This window comes from Atta cephalotes (assembly GCF_000143395.1).
Source record: "Atta cephalotes unplaced genomic scaffold scaffold00018, whole genome shotgun sequence".
NCBI lineage: Eukaryota > Metazoa > Arthropoda > Insecta > Hymenoptera > Formicidae > Atta > Atta cephalotes.
In genome coordinates this window covers 181,731-197,676 of record NW_012130082.1, presented here as the reverse complement: position 1 = coordinate 197,676, position 15,946 = coordinate 181,731, and the positions used below count along the sequence as shown (strand labels likewise).

General features: G+C 31.7%; 1 protein-coding gene across 1 annotated transcript in view; it reads left to right on the top strand.

Annotated features, from left to right (window-relative positions):
• Positions 1–15,946, top strand: part of LOC105618862 (muscle M-line assembly protein unc-89-like) — a 54,858-nt gene that overhangs the window by 21,860 nt on the left and 17,052 nt on the right. Inside the window, exons 3-5 of the mRNA XM_012200396.1 lie at positions 1,531–1,714; positions 5,167–5,302; positions 7,408–7,616. Of these exons, the coding sequence (XP_012055786.1) occupies positions 1,531–1,714; positions 5,167–5,302; positions 7,408–7,616 (529 nt within the window). The remainder of the gene's footprint in view (positions 1–1,530; positions 1,715–5,166; positions 5,303–7,407; positions 7,617–15,946) is intronic.

The window sequence follows — 15,946 nt, the reverse complement described above, 5'->3', positions numbered from 1 at the left end:
AGAGAGAGAGAGAGAAATCACATTAAAATGTTTTCATATTCTTTTATCGGATCAGTTAACTTAATAAAAGCAAAGAAGCAATTTGCAAGGCAAACTCAATATCTTCCATCAACAGTACGTCACCAATTCAATACAGTGGGCTACTGGTGGATTACGGAAACTCATTAACCGACTAATACCTTTAAACGGTGAAGCCTTTTCGTTATACGTTCTAACAAAGCTGCCACAAACTTATGGATAAAACAATTTGATACGCCGATGATATACACGGTATACAATAGCCATCGCGATAACGTATCTCGTGGAACTGGCTAAAAGAAAAGAATAGATGACTAAGCATACAAGAATCAATTTATTATCACCAGAAAAGAAGAAGTACAAGCAGATATTCTTGTAAAGTTTCAGGACATTTAATCATAAATATTGACAGCGGTGAGACCGACTAAAATTACTTTACACAAGTAAAAGAATAGATATAAAGTGCTGAGATGAGCATAAGATTGCTACATTTACGATTCTTAATTACACCTTTGGGAAAAGATACAAGAAAGCTTCCTCGAGCGAGAGACAAAAGGCTTATTGTAAGGCGAAAAGAGAGGAGGGGAGATTAAAAAGCGGGCGCATGCAAAATCGATCGCTGAATTATGGCCACATTATGACTGTGAAATTTGCTAGGACCGCACTTTCCCGGCTGCAGTGAATTAATCCGCGAGAAAGAAGACTCGAGCGGCCTCCGACACGGGAGCCGTGGAAACCGATGATTCATTTCGGAGGAAGCGTGCAGAGTAACTAACGGCAGAGAGCTACTGCAACATGGTGCACCTCGGAAGAGGATTCCGATAACGAGAAGCTCACCGATTAAACGATCGAAAGATGCTGACGTGCGTGAACCATTATCTAGGAAATTTGTTAGCAAAAATTATCGGGATTCCTATTAATCTCGCGGAACTTTATTGCAATTGTTTTTAATAACACATGTTTTTGATTTCGATAAATATGGCTGCTTCGATAAGCAAGCTTGTTTTTCTGATATCCCTCAATTATTCATTGTGACTCGAGGCATATGAGATATTGTATTTCAGCTATTATAAATGGAATCATTTGGTTATTCCCTTTAAATCGATATTTCTCATCATTCTGCGTTACAACTGTTAAGGGAAAATAAATATTTTGTATAATTTTAATAATAAATAATAATTTTATATAAAATGATAAGGAAAAGTAAAACTGATAAGGAAAAGTAAATATTTTATATAAAAGATCCTTTATACTTTATATCAGAAAATGTATCGAAATAAAATATTACACATCTGTATATATTCAAATATTTATTTTTCAATTATTTTATCATATTACTGCAGAAATAATTAGACCTGTTAATTAATTTTTGAATGAAATATTAATATAACAAGCGATATAATTATGGTTTTATTTAATCAATAATAAATGAAATATTAAAGTGTAACCAATATATACATAAGAAAATCATAATAGAAATAATTTATGAAATTCTTCTCTTTATATATTTAGCCAATAGGTATGCATTTGAAAAAGTACGAGTGGGTGGGCTCGCCTGACATCGGTGACTGTTCGTTGTGGGTCAGATCAGCCACGTTAGAATTCGATGACGGACTTTGGCAATGCCAAGTAACTGCCAGTGATTTCACTACGCAGGACGCGTTAGCATCCGAACCAGCAAGGCTGGTCGTCAGAGGTAAGTGCTATGATACACAAATAGAACAGAAATTTATTGCGAATTATTTCTTTTAGTAAAAATCATTTTTTAATCAGCGAATAAAAATTTAAATTCTGATAAGTATTATAAGTTTTATTATGCGAATTTCAATACTGTTCTAAATATTTGGTAAAGGATGTCGAAGATATTATTGTATATATATATATATATATATATATATATATATATTAGATAGACAGCACATATATATTAGATAGATATCATATAATACGTATAATAGTGATCATAATATTGCGCGCATCTATTATGAGATAGTAATTACAAGATAATTCGACATGAAATCAAGGAACCGAAACATATTCATTCGAATCTTGTTTTCTCTGTCAATGACGAAATAATTAATTTCGGAAATTCGCTCGTTAATGAAACGATTGACATGATTGTTAGATAAAATAACTGTTCCTATTAATGTACCTTTTAGTCAATTTGCTTATTATTGAATTAATTATTAAATATTGTAGCTTTAATTTTATCTGCAATCAATATTGGTTTTTCAATTACTTCTTTTTCTTATAATAATTTCTTATAATAATTTCTTTAAATAACGTTAATACTTTATGTTTTTAACAAAAATAGAAAACATGTTTTTGTCCCTATTAGTGAGTTCTTTAAGGCAGCGATAACCTTATTAATGTGCCCCCAATTTGTGTGCCTATCCATACATCATTTTAACATATAGTTATTAAAACAGGTAATAAATTTAAGCTATTTATTTATGTTAATACATATATTACATAAATCATTACTTCAATTATATTTATTTCAAAGTACACTCATATCACAGTGTTCTCAACTCCAATACAGGATACATTAATAGAGACAAGCTTAAAATCTTGTGGTACATATTACTGGATTCACATAATTCCTCATATTTTTCGAAAAATATTTAAAATACTTTAATACTCAAAAAATATTATCTTCAAGGTATCATAATAATTTAACTTAACAAAAAAAATTTTTTTTTATTTATTTGTGCTCTTTAGTTTTCTTTATGATTTATCGAAATACAAAAGCACACTAATAAGGACAAGCACAGTAATACTTATCCTATTGTATATGTGCAATATCGCGCAATAATAACTCGCATAACTTAATAAATATTCAAGTATCAATATTAAAGTACGTAGTTTCGTACTTTGAACTATGTCATTTTATCGTTACTCTCAGAATTATATTTTACCTCATCGAATATATTTTGTACTTTTTATCCCTAAAATTATAGCAGATTAATATCTCTCGTCCGGGAATCATACATTACATCATATACACTGATTAGTTGTGTAAAACCACTCATATGACTCCCTCGATGTTACATTTTCACCTGGTAAATCCCATGACACAATTAGCAATAAAGCGACAGGATTTATTTCTGTGACACGAAAATAGAGTTTGCCAGCATGAAAATCTCTATTTCCTTTTTTTTAATCTTATGGTTTGCAATAACTAATTGCTGACTATAATGCAATTTGCAGGTGCATTAATATTTATAAAAATAAAACCTAATTGTATCGATATATACAACAAGAATTTATTTTATAACGTGTGGCAGATGATTTTGATAGGATAATTTTGATAGGTTTTTTTATAAATTACAAATCCATAATAAAAATGCTTCAGCACATCAAATTTTTGAAAAAAATCTAGTTAAAAAAACAAAAGAAGTGCATTTTTGATTATTTTTTAAGTTATTTGAAAAATGGTACGTCATAAATATTCGGAAATTAGCTTGAATGGAATCTCAAAGCTATAATCGTACAAAGCTATAATCTCACCTTAAGCTATAATCGTAAAATAAGGATGGATAAGTAACATGACAATATTTTTTGTAACACAAATTTTTTGAAGAGCGCGCACCATTATAGCGTGTGTGTATGTGATCTTATATTATCTTTCTAAACAGATTGGAATTTTTTAGAAAACATCCAAATCCAATGTTATTAACCCTAAGTTATCTAATTCATTAGTTGATTCGATGTTAAATAATTATAAGGTATTCATTACATATATTGTAATATTATATGTATATTACATATATTACATATGCAATTATATGTATACATCACAGTCAAAGTTAATTTAGTAAATGTATACATTGACTACAGCAGACTACAGTAAATGTATACATTTACTGAGTTAACACTTTGACTGCGACATAAATACATATAATTAAAATTATTTACATCTATTACCTACAATATATTACATCACTATTTTTAATTATAGGATTTTGACGTTTTTAAATAATCTGTATAGGGAGACAATATAGAATGACTTACGCACATGTAGTTAATGCGTGCTTCTAAAAAATTTATGCTACAAACAAAATTTATCATGTTTATTTATCATTATTTTACGGTTGTACTTTAAAAGTCGAACTTTTATTCAAGTTAATTTCTCGATGTCCTATTTTTTTAAAGCATTTGAAAAATGGTCAAAAATGCGTTTTTTTATTTTTCAACTCAGCTTTTTAAAAAAAAATCTGACATGTTTGATCATTTAAAATTGTGGATTCGTAAAAAACTTATCAGACTCACCTGCCTCATGTTATAAAACATAAAAAAGGGGTTAAAAATGTTGCACAGTGTATTTTATTGTGCATATAAAAAAATTGTATAAAATTTGATCATAAAATGTTAAATTTATTGATATCGTGAATTTATAAATAATATGTATCATTCTAAAAGTAATATGATACTATATTTTTCTACATTATTATGAGTTTTAATAATATTTTAAGAATTTTTTCAGTTTGAAGCTGATCTTGATGCTTAATAATATTTATATGTAAATTTACAAGTATATTTAGTTCTATAAATTGCTTACTAATTCAGTTTGTCGGACGCAATTCCAACTGAAGTTGGAAATGACATCACAATTTGTATTGATGCTTAATTTAATAATAATAAATAATAATGCTAATAAATATCTTAAAACATTCCAAAGAATGTATAAATTTACATATGAATATTATTAATTGTAAGATTTGTTTTAATCCAAAAATAGAATTCTTTCTTTAATTTATTAATAACTTACCGATTTAATTTTTACTTATTAATATTTTAACTCTGCTGATCTGTTCACATAATTTACTATTATCATTTAAATCAATATGATTAAAAAGCCCTAAAAAAATAAAAACTTTTACAGAAAGAGATCGTACATTAACAAATGGAATCATCAGATATCAGAGAACAAAAACTTTCTAACTAAAATATTAGCAAGAAAATAAATGACATTTTGGGTCAAGCAGACTCGAATAAATCAACAGAGTTAAGATTTTTATTTTTTTTCAATTTTATTTAAAATTAAAAGGATATTTAGTATTTTCACGGGCCAGATGAATATATCATCCTGACTGCGCGAGTGATGGCATACGGCAGGATTAATCCGTGCTAATTTTCTCATTCCAGTCAGCCCTCAGCGACCGCAGATAGAGTACGCCGACCGTCTAATTCTCCCCGGCAGCAACGTGACAGCCCGAGCAGGTGAGATCGCTACGCTCACTTGCAGAGCGCGGTATGGGAATCCTTCGCCTCTAATTAAATGGTTCGTAATTGTTGCACGTAGATTCCGTACTACTTAACTTGCGCGCCACCGACCCTCTTGCTTGGCACGCGCGATCTCTCGCTTCGCGTGTCTCGCTCGCTCTTCGGCTCGCTCCTCGTCTTCGTCGCTGCATTTCCTTCCGCTCGTTGCCTTCCTAGTTGCGAATGTAATTATTCGACAATTTATGGAGCTTACAGATTAAATGGAATGTATCGGTAATAAAAAGAAGAAGATAAACACATGGTACAGAGTATCGTTGAATCGCATTTGCATTTAATTTTTAAGCGAGGGCATTTGACATAATACGAGCGTGATGTAACATTTCAATTTTGCTGGAACTAATAATCATGTTGTAGCTCTAATTGAAATTGCGAAATTGTAACATTATCCCTTAATACATATTGGTTATTAGTTATTACGATTAATATTACCATATGCCTTATTAATCGAATGAGAAAAGACACACTCTGGATAATTGGAAAGTCTAAATTCGAACCCTGCCTAGGATGACATTTTGAATTCTTTGTAAAGTGCTTATTATTCTTATTAGTATCATTATTAAATTGATGATTAATTTAATTTATGGTATTATTACAACTTAAGTTCATGATTGCGTTTCAAATTTGATAAACGTAATCATGAACTTAAGTTAACGGAACATAGTTCATATAAATGGAAAAGATTTTTTAATTTACAGAAATATTGGATATTTATAACAGTCTCGACTGTATTTAACTTATTATTGAAATTGTAATTTTTCAAGTTATTTTGCTATTGAAACATTTATTTTATTGAATATTTCTTTTCTCTCTTCTAACAGTAAAAATTTGCTCTTCGCCGTGATTTTTTTCCATTGGAGGCTTTTTGGGCTCCGTGATTGAACGGGTTGTCTTAGGTAATCAAAATATACGTTACTATCGATTCTAAGGCGTCTTCTACCATCGGCGCTACCTCTTCTTTGGTCGTCGTCGGAGCGCTTGTTCCCGTTGCTCGAAGATTCCACGTAATGCATCGAGGACGCTGTCGATAGTAGAACACGCGCTCCATGAATAATCATGATCTATTCTGCATCGTGCCTGGGCGAAATTAAGGAGCTACACGATGCATTTCGTGCGACAGGAAAACATTGAAAAGGGAGTCTCACGCAATGGATGAGCGAACGGTAAAATTCTTGGTTCTGGTTTTTCTTGAATCCCGACATTGCTCGGTCCCTCCGAGAGTGTGGAAAAAGCTCGCGCGGAAGCAGGATTTAATAATTTTAAGGCGGAACAAAAACAAGAGTCATGGTAAAAGAGAGAGAGAGAGAGAGAGAGAGAGAGAGAGAGAGAGAGACACGCAATCTCTCTCGGCTTTAAACCTTGCAATTTTCGGTTAGCAGGACAGTGTCCGCAGAGCCTCGGGTCGCGTTTCAAATTGCAGACGAGGTCCCTTGACAAGGCGACCGTTCTCCTCTGCCAGCCCTCAGTTGCTCTCGCTTACCCACTTACTCACTGGGAATTATCTTAATTGACACACGCGACGCAGCACAGAATATGTGTATGCATAAACGTTTTAATTATGGCTGAACTGAGAGACCGGGACAGACCAGTGTGCAATCGACGACGAGTATTGAGTTTCTAATAAAAAGACAATTGTCGACAAACGAGATAGTTATCGTTGTAATTGTTACATAAATTACAGACAACATTCGAGGTGAATTTAACGACATTGTGAATATAATTTGCTCTTTTGTTTACAAGATACGAATTCATGTTTTCATGTTATACTTCCATATTATCTTTCGTATTATAATAATTGAGCACTGAGAGGCTTAATTCATGAGAGTACTGCTATTAATTGAAGTCCGCGAAACTGCAAGACTCCCGAAGAGCAGAGTTCTGAATAATCCGTGACAATGAGCTTTGATGGGGAAGATTGAGAAACAAGACAGGAGAACGTGAGGCTCAGGTAGAGAACGGCAATGAAACGGCGCGAGCGGGGAACGTGTGCGAGATAGAGCGAGCCTGAAGAGGAAGATGACGAGGAGAGGAGGGTGTTAAAGGAGAGCGAGTAAGAGTTGTTGCAGAACAGCCATTGGAAATGCAAATTTTCGGGGCGATATGCAGGTACGTGGGCGAGACTGAGATGAGGACGTTGCGGCCCCAGGTAAACTCAACTGAGATAGATAATCCGCGCACTTGGGCAACCTACAGTGTTTGCGAGATTCTGGCCGAGAGATCACGTTATGGGCAGCCGATCAGATGCGTCGCTATTCATCCGGCGTATGCCAATCCCACCATGTCGTCCAGCACCGAAGTGAGATTCGACGTGCGCTGTAAGTAGACGCGATTTTCTCATAAGATTATGAAGAAGGAACTCATCAGACTCTTAAAAATATGCAAATGCATCGATTATAAGAGGAGGACAGTAAAATAAAAGTTAATGATAAGAAAAAGGAATAATAATGGTGATCTAGATTGATGCGAAAATATAACAGGAAATAAAAGTTTATATTTATAGAGGGAAGATTCCTATTATGAGATACCAGGTTCATTTTGAGTAAATGCTGGAAATGTGGGCATAGAATTTAAAAAAATAATAGTTAGTAGTCATTTTAAAGAAAATTTAATAAGCTTTAAGATATTGTTATGTAAAATTTAATTCAAATACTATTTTTTTCTGAAAATTAAAGAAATATAAAAAGTGAGCAAATTGCAAAATCAAAAAATTGTGCTCATAATATGAGATGTTCTGAGGAATCGATAATAAAGCGCAAAGTACATCAATATTGCAATTAAAAAAAACTTTATTTAATATTTCTAAAATACAAACAAACATAGCCAAGTGCACGCAAAATGAGCATGCTGATTATCCTCAAGATTATCCTTGTCTTCAGTGGTTGGAATGAAACATCGCAGAAACAGACACTCGATGCTTATTCCGGTTATTCTTTTTATTACTGTACAATACATTCATACTTCAGCAACGATTGTCACTCGAATATAGAAATATTTTAACTTCATATATTAGAAGTACCCTGAGTATCTCATATTACGCCTTACGGTTTTATGATCATAAAATCTAACTTCTCTAATTAAGCAATTCAATATATCCCATTACGGAAGTTAGATTTTATAATAACATGAAGAATTTATTGATAACAAATATTCAATAATAAAATATTAAATAATAAACAAGGTTTAAAGACACATCTCAATAAAATTTGAAGACATCTAAATTCTGAAATCTTTTTTCACAACGAGTAGGCATCCAATAATGCATTTTCCACTAAATAAATTTCAATTTAAGAGCAATAAATTCATGGTGAAATCTATAGATAGCATTTATTAATTTAGAAACGTTCATATTGGGCACTATAATAGGGGGATTTCCTCTAATAATATTATGGAATTTCAAGTTTACATTTTTAGAAATTTACACCTTTAAGAAATGAAATTATATTATCGTTATAAAATGATTGTCAATTGTCTTTAGTAGGTAAATAGAAATTAATTGGCTTCTCCTAAAATTTATAATTATTATTAAGATAAATATCTTGCTATTGTAAATAATCGTCGTATGTCAAAATACGGCTGTACGCTTGTGTTGTAAATATTCAGTGACGGATGATATAATAAATAAACTTTTTAATAAACTCAGTTCAATGAACTCGTCTTTCTCCCTGAGAAAATAGAACTCTGGTAGGATAGTTTAAGCCTTCGTCGTTCGCAAAGTTTGTGCCTGAATACAGACGAGTTTGTAATTGATTATGAACGATGACAAGAATCGTTGTCTCGGCGGATTATAACAGCTTATTAAGTCTTCTTAATGGGCATCACTAATCTGAAAATATACGTCTAGAAATGGGAGGAAATACGTATGGATAGAAAATTCTTATCTGTTATGAAACAATGCAGAATGAGAGAATAATAAAGTGCGCATTATATATACTATAATTAGTAATTGTTATGGTTTCGATATCTGACAATTTGAAAAGATAATAGCACAATAGTCACAATGAATTCTATCAAACATTCGTTTGTATTAAACTTTACACAGTTTTGTGCTATATGACGTCAATGTTGAATCAACGGGCTTTATTCCTATTATTCCCATTATGCTATTTAATACGACATAAATATTGATTACGCGAAGTAATACGCATTAAATTTAAAAAATACGTCATTATAATAAACACTTTTTTAATTTTTTAAGACAAAACATTATATGATTATTCTTGTCTATATTCTTGTCTATATTATCTTGTCTATATATTCTTGTCTGATTGTTCTTGCGAAAGAAGTTGCTTTCTTTGAAGAAGACCTCGAAATAAAATACGCAAAGAAGAACGGAGTAGTAGGCCGAGATTAAGGTTGCACCTCTCTTCTTTTTTTTTTTTACATAGTCCTGCCGGTCATCAAGTATGTTGTATGCATAATGGAAACGGCGGAAAAAGGAAGAAAATATACGATCCTGGAACTTCCCTTCCTTCTCAGCCGCCATCTGCACGCATAGAAATATATTTCTAGCCATAATGAAAAACTTTCAAACAAATCTCCAGCAGCGTTGCTTGCTCTTACATTTAACTTGCATAATTGATGTAATGCGTTTTTTTACTACATCGAGTTCTATTTATAGAATTGTTTCATGGAAATAATCCGATATTTGATAATAATGCTGCTATTATGAAGGATGATCGATAGAAAATCGTTACAATTTTTTTAATCTGACTTTTAGAAATGATCAATGTGACGCATATATGTATATAACAAATATATATTCTTACAATATATTTTGAATTAGCGCATTTGAATTAATCATATTATTCTTATTCTCGCGCTTTTCATCTAAATTTACAATTCATTAAAAATTAATCGTGATTATTTATTATGTTTACAAATATTCTCTTTTTAAAAAGAAATAATCTAGTTACTAATAATAAACTAAATTAAAAGAGATAAAATGCAATCTGAGTCAAAGATATTTAATTAAAGTCGTTACAATTATAAAATCATTAAAATAATCTCTCAATTTGCTATTTTTGATATTCTATTTCTTATTTAAATACATTTCGTATTTGATTTTAACATAATATCTAATAGTCGACATAATATATTTAGTACAATATAAAGTGCGATATACGGAATCAATACATTTCAAAACAAGAGAAATCCATTATGCTGTTAGAAATTAAAGAAAGACGCGCGCTTTCAGCCTTATCTTTTATACGATAAAGTCAGTTGAAAGAGAACCGATATTTTTATTGTATTATCAGACAATAATATATCAATGCAAAAATGCATTTTTAATAAAAAGATTAAGAAAGTACGAGCAATGTACGTTTCTCGCACAAATTGTAGAGAAACAGTCCGCTAGCAAAAATACTCGGTCATGAAAAACGGTTCAGCAAAAAAGTCACTGTACCGCAACATGTCCGTGTAACATAGTGACCTCAAACTGTTTCGCATCTCTGACCATCCCCAACAATACACTGATTTAACCGGCTGCATATTCTCACGCACACATGCAGATGTACATGGCACATATTTCCCTCTCTTTCCCCTTTTCCTCCCTTTTTTTCTCTCTCTTTCTCTCTCATCAATCTCCCTCAAATCAGTACGTCGTGATGTCATGCGTTTCAACCTTATCGACAATTCGATGCTCGGCTAAACATTCAGGCAGATTTTAACGCTTTTTGCGAAACTGCGCTGCGGCGGACAGCAGCCAAATGAGTATTGATTTTAACTTCGGTCAGCACACTGTATGTATAGTTGCAATCAAATCACGGTTGATTTAAATAAGATTATTGCTAATAACGCAGCCTTTGAATCATCATGCCGATCTTGTGCATCAATATTGCGATAACTTTATGAGGTAATTATCACTCGCATGTGATCCGTTCGTTAGTCTGGCGATATACATAATTAATTGAGAAACTACAAACCGTTAAAAGTCTTTTTGCTAGTATTGTAATTATTATGTCACTTTTAATATAGGTATAATAAGAAATATTCTAAATAGTAAATGTACTATAAAAATCTAACTGCGTATCCAAAATTTGCAATTCGTAAATTTAATAACTTTGCGGTTTGCTAGCAAATCGCATATTCTATACGAATTTTGAAATCAAATCGGCTATTAAATCCAATGTTATGTAATATTAATTAGCAAACATTTTCGATAGGATTGTATCAGGTAATTAATACGTTGACCAGATTGCATTTGGTTCTCGTATCCGTTTCATCTTTCCCCACAAATTAATTCGGTGATTGAAAAAGTATGGCGAACATGTATGCTCGCTACGGAGGTTAAAAGGTTCTCGCCCTTTTGCGTAAAGTTCCATTGTAAATAAATTATTGAAGCTGATAAATACGTGATACGCGTATTAACAAATATTTAGATTTACTGTTAATGCTCAAGCAAATAATATTGCCATTATGATAAAAGGGAATCATTTAAATTAATATTATAGTATAATAATTTACAATAAATGATTCTCTTGAGAATCATTTAAATGTTAACTCATATCCTAAATGTTAACTCTTGAGAAGCAATTTTATTTCTTTCTATAATAAATGAAAAAAGCTGCACGTAAAATTATATAATATCACTGAAATTAAAATAACTTATAAATGTCGACGCATTAAATAACTTTATTACGGTTGTTGCGATCTTAAATACATCAGTCGCTTGCGGCTGTTGAACATATTCGAACGTGTTTCATCGAGGTGTGCAATTTCGATCATGCACGTGGCGTCAAAAATTGATTCGCCAGTTACCATTCCTAATATTACCTCCAAGAACATCATTTCCCCTTCTCCTGTTCGCCTCGATCCAATTTCGAGCTCCACGGCCGCGTAATTTATAATTCCCACCGCAAATTCGATCTCGAGTCCCGTCGCGGCCCTCTTGGGGACATCTTGTGTATCTATCCGCTCATATATTTGCTTATCCGGGATACACATGTTTGTGTGTACGTACGCACGCCAATTGTATTGATTACGTGCATTAGACGGGCGGGACTTTTCAATACAAATTGAAAAGTTTGCCTCAGAGCACCGATTTATTCCGTGCCAATGTTACTTCGATCGCGAACTGAGGGATTTAGCCTCACTAACGAGAGAGATGCATTTTGTCGGTGCAATTTTTAGAAAGCACAACCGACGCGAATGAATCAGTAACTCGCCTATATTTCGATTAGCATGTTTGGAGCCAGCTTGAAACAGTTCCTATGTGATTCTAATAATGGAAACTGTAAAACCGAAAAAAACTCCTTTTTTATAATTATTCCATTAATTTTTGTTGCACGAATAGTAATCCTATGCTGCAAAAAGTACTGTCTGTTTAACGAACTCTCACTATATATGTACTTGATAAGAGACATACGTGTCCATTAGAAAAATATTCTAATTTGATATACTCGAAATTTTATAATGTTTAAAACTTTACAGTAAAATAAATTTGAACGTTGGATTATCGAATTTTATTTGTCACAAAAGTTATCCGTGTATTTTCTAACTTTAACGTTTTTTTCTCATCCATTCGCTTTCATTTCGTAAAAGCAGAGCCGTTTGAAGTTTATCCAAGAAAGAACTAGCCGAAATATGGCCGAGCGGGCACTCGTTGACCCATTCGAATCGCGGCTTTACTTTTTAAAAGCTGTCATATGGGGAATAGTTATATCATCGTTCTTTCTTTTTGTATCACGATATCATTTGATTTGTCATTTTTAAACTACTTGTAAACTACCATAATTGAATTAATAATGCCTTTAATAGTGCAAACGCTTTTACAGAAAAGAAATGCATAAGTTTATTTGTATTCTTCATTTTATATGTAATTACTTTGGTACCCATTACGGAAACAAAAAAAACAATCGATATTATTTTTTCGTTTTCATAATATTTATCATTATAATCAAATTAATTTGATTACATCAATTACATTTTTTCGATACTATTTTTTAAAAATATTTATCATTAATCTGGTTACACCAATTACATTCAATTCGCATTTATGAAAAAAAGAACGGTAAAAAAATAGAGAAGATTAAAATAAATGAATAAAAATATCAAAATGGGAGAGAATTGAAAAAAAAGTTTAAAATTATAATTATTTTTAATCGCGACGTTTTCTGTTTTCGTTGTAATTTATTTATTTTCCGAATTACGGAATGAAATTATTATTCCATTACAAATTACACTTCTAATTTTTATCTTTTTTCATATTGTGCATTTGTATTTTGATATTTTCTCTCTTTCCAACAGAAATGGTCAGAAAGACTTATACTTGACATAACGTAGAATTTGTTTGAAAAATGCTCCTCGCAAAAATCCTCTCACGCAACGATTCCGTGATGCGTAAATTCAGCATGATGCGGTGTGTCCCAACGCGCATCCGCTTGCGAGAGAGCGTTACTCGCTTGCGCGTAACTCTCGGTCGTTTCTTGAGTAAACTTCAAACAACGACGCGGGCGTGGATATGGAAATAACATCAGACCCTCTGACTGAATAAAAGATTTTTCGAATGATCGATATTTCGGCACGGCGTGCTAAAATGCGCAGAGTACACATCGGATAATCGAGTTTTAGGGAAAAACTCTTCAGAAATTCCTCGATAAAATTATCCTGCCAATATCTGTAGAGGTATTACTAGATCCAGATGCCGCGCATAATTTTTGCAGAGTACTTGAATCTGAATACTTTTCATTTCCATAAACATTCGACGAACGTTTGATTTCTATAATACGTTGCATTTAATTTTATTAGCAGTTTGATAGACGTGCTTTTAGCCTGTTAGATTACAGCTAACGAAAATAAATTAATGGCATAGTAAAAATAAAAGTAAAAAAGATTGATAAAATCTATAAATTTCCATATTTGATGAAAATTGTAGGCGAATTCAATACATTTTATTCTTTATTTTAAATTAAAAAAAAAGATATGTTTAAATTAAAGGAAATTATTTTTTTGTTTTAGTTTTTATAGAGTACTTACAAAAAAGTAGTTCTCAATACATTCATTCTTAAATACTCTATTCTTTCTTGCGGAACATGCAGAAACGAAACTTTTACGTGTTTTAAGTTGAATAAAACAAAAAAAGAATGTATTGAGCGCGATTGATATGAAATAAAAGATAATATAGGGAGAAAGAGAAAGAAAGAGAGCAGCTAAAATTCTGGATGGGTCAGCGACTGTTCTGTCGCGCGTATTTCAGGATCGCTGTTACGTGAAATGAACAGCTGCGTTGGCTATTCGCGCCTAAACGAATGGTGACTCGATTCAGGCACCAGTGCATTTGCCGGCTGACTTTTTCATCCTTCATGATTCCTTCTCCCGATTCTTTCCCTTCACACCTAGAACAATTCGATAAATTTCACAAGCGATCGAAAAAATGAATTGCGGAACGATAAAAATTATGAGTCTCGTTAACAAAAATGCATTTTGTGCCAAATTGCTTGTTCGGATGATTTATGTTTTAAAGCAGTATCGATTTTGAGAATCGGTTTTTAATGAATTTGAAATAAGATTTTAGAAAAACTTTTTAGTAAAAAGACTTGTTGCAACTTTTCAACAATTTGCTTTAAAATGTCTTAATAATTAACAGAGTACTTTATTATTTTAAGCTTATTTTTGATGATAAATTTTCTTATTTTTTATTTAATAAATTTATGATAACAATATATTTAATTATAAATTTAATTATAGATTAATGATAGAAAATTTTGAAGGCGATATATACAATTTTAACTTGTCATAAATTTTTGCAATATTTGATATTAAATGCTTTTTAAATCTAATGTTTTAAATCTAAAGTTTTTAAAACATGGTCTTATGTTTAATTCACATTGATTCACATTATTCGCGCTATAATCTTCTTTTTTTTTTGCATCTCTCATGTACTTTGTTTTCATGAAAATGCAACGCGCGTAGTTACGCAAACTCGCGTTTACTAAAGTTACTAAATTCGATTAAATTAAATAAGCTTTATTAAATTCAAATTACATCTACATGATCACATGAAAAGAAGATAGTAAATTCATATGTTATATTTTTAAGAATTTATAAGAAATTCATTATACATACATTTTCAATATACATATTTTTTTCATTTACAAGGGTTTTTTTCAACATATTGTCATTCAAATGGTCCCCTTCGTCTTGTACAGGTATTTCTCTTTATGTTCTATTCAACTTCAATTATGAATGGTTGTCATAATTAACTCATCTATCGATAATCTTCCAGATCAAACTTTAATTAATCAATTAATTAATTGCATTTTAGCTGAACAAATATAATCTTATATTGAAAGGGAAATTCTCATAGAGGAAAATGTGTTAATTGCATTCTGTCATGATAATAGAAGCGACGTGTATGCGTAAATGTTTAGGAAATTGCAATCTCTATAAATTATAATTATATGTATATTTTAGTAATAAGTATACAAACAACGTAATTTAAATTTGTAAAAAAGTTAAAATTAGTACATTTTTTGTAGAAACACAATATTGTATAATTTTATTGAAACATATGATAAATATAAAGTTACAATATATGTACACGCACGCACGCACGCGCGCACACACACACACACACACACACACACACACACACACACACACGCGCGCGCGCGCGCGCGCGCGCGCGCACACACACACACATGTA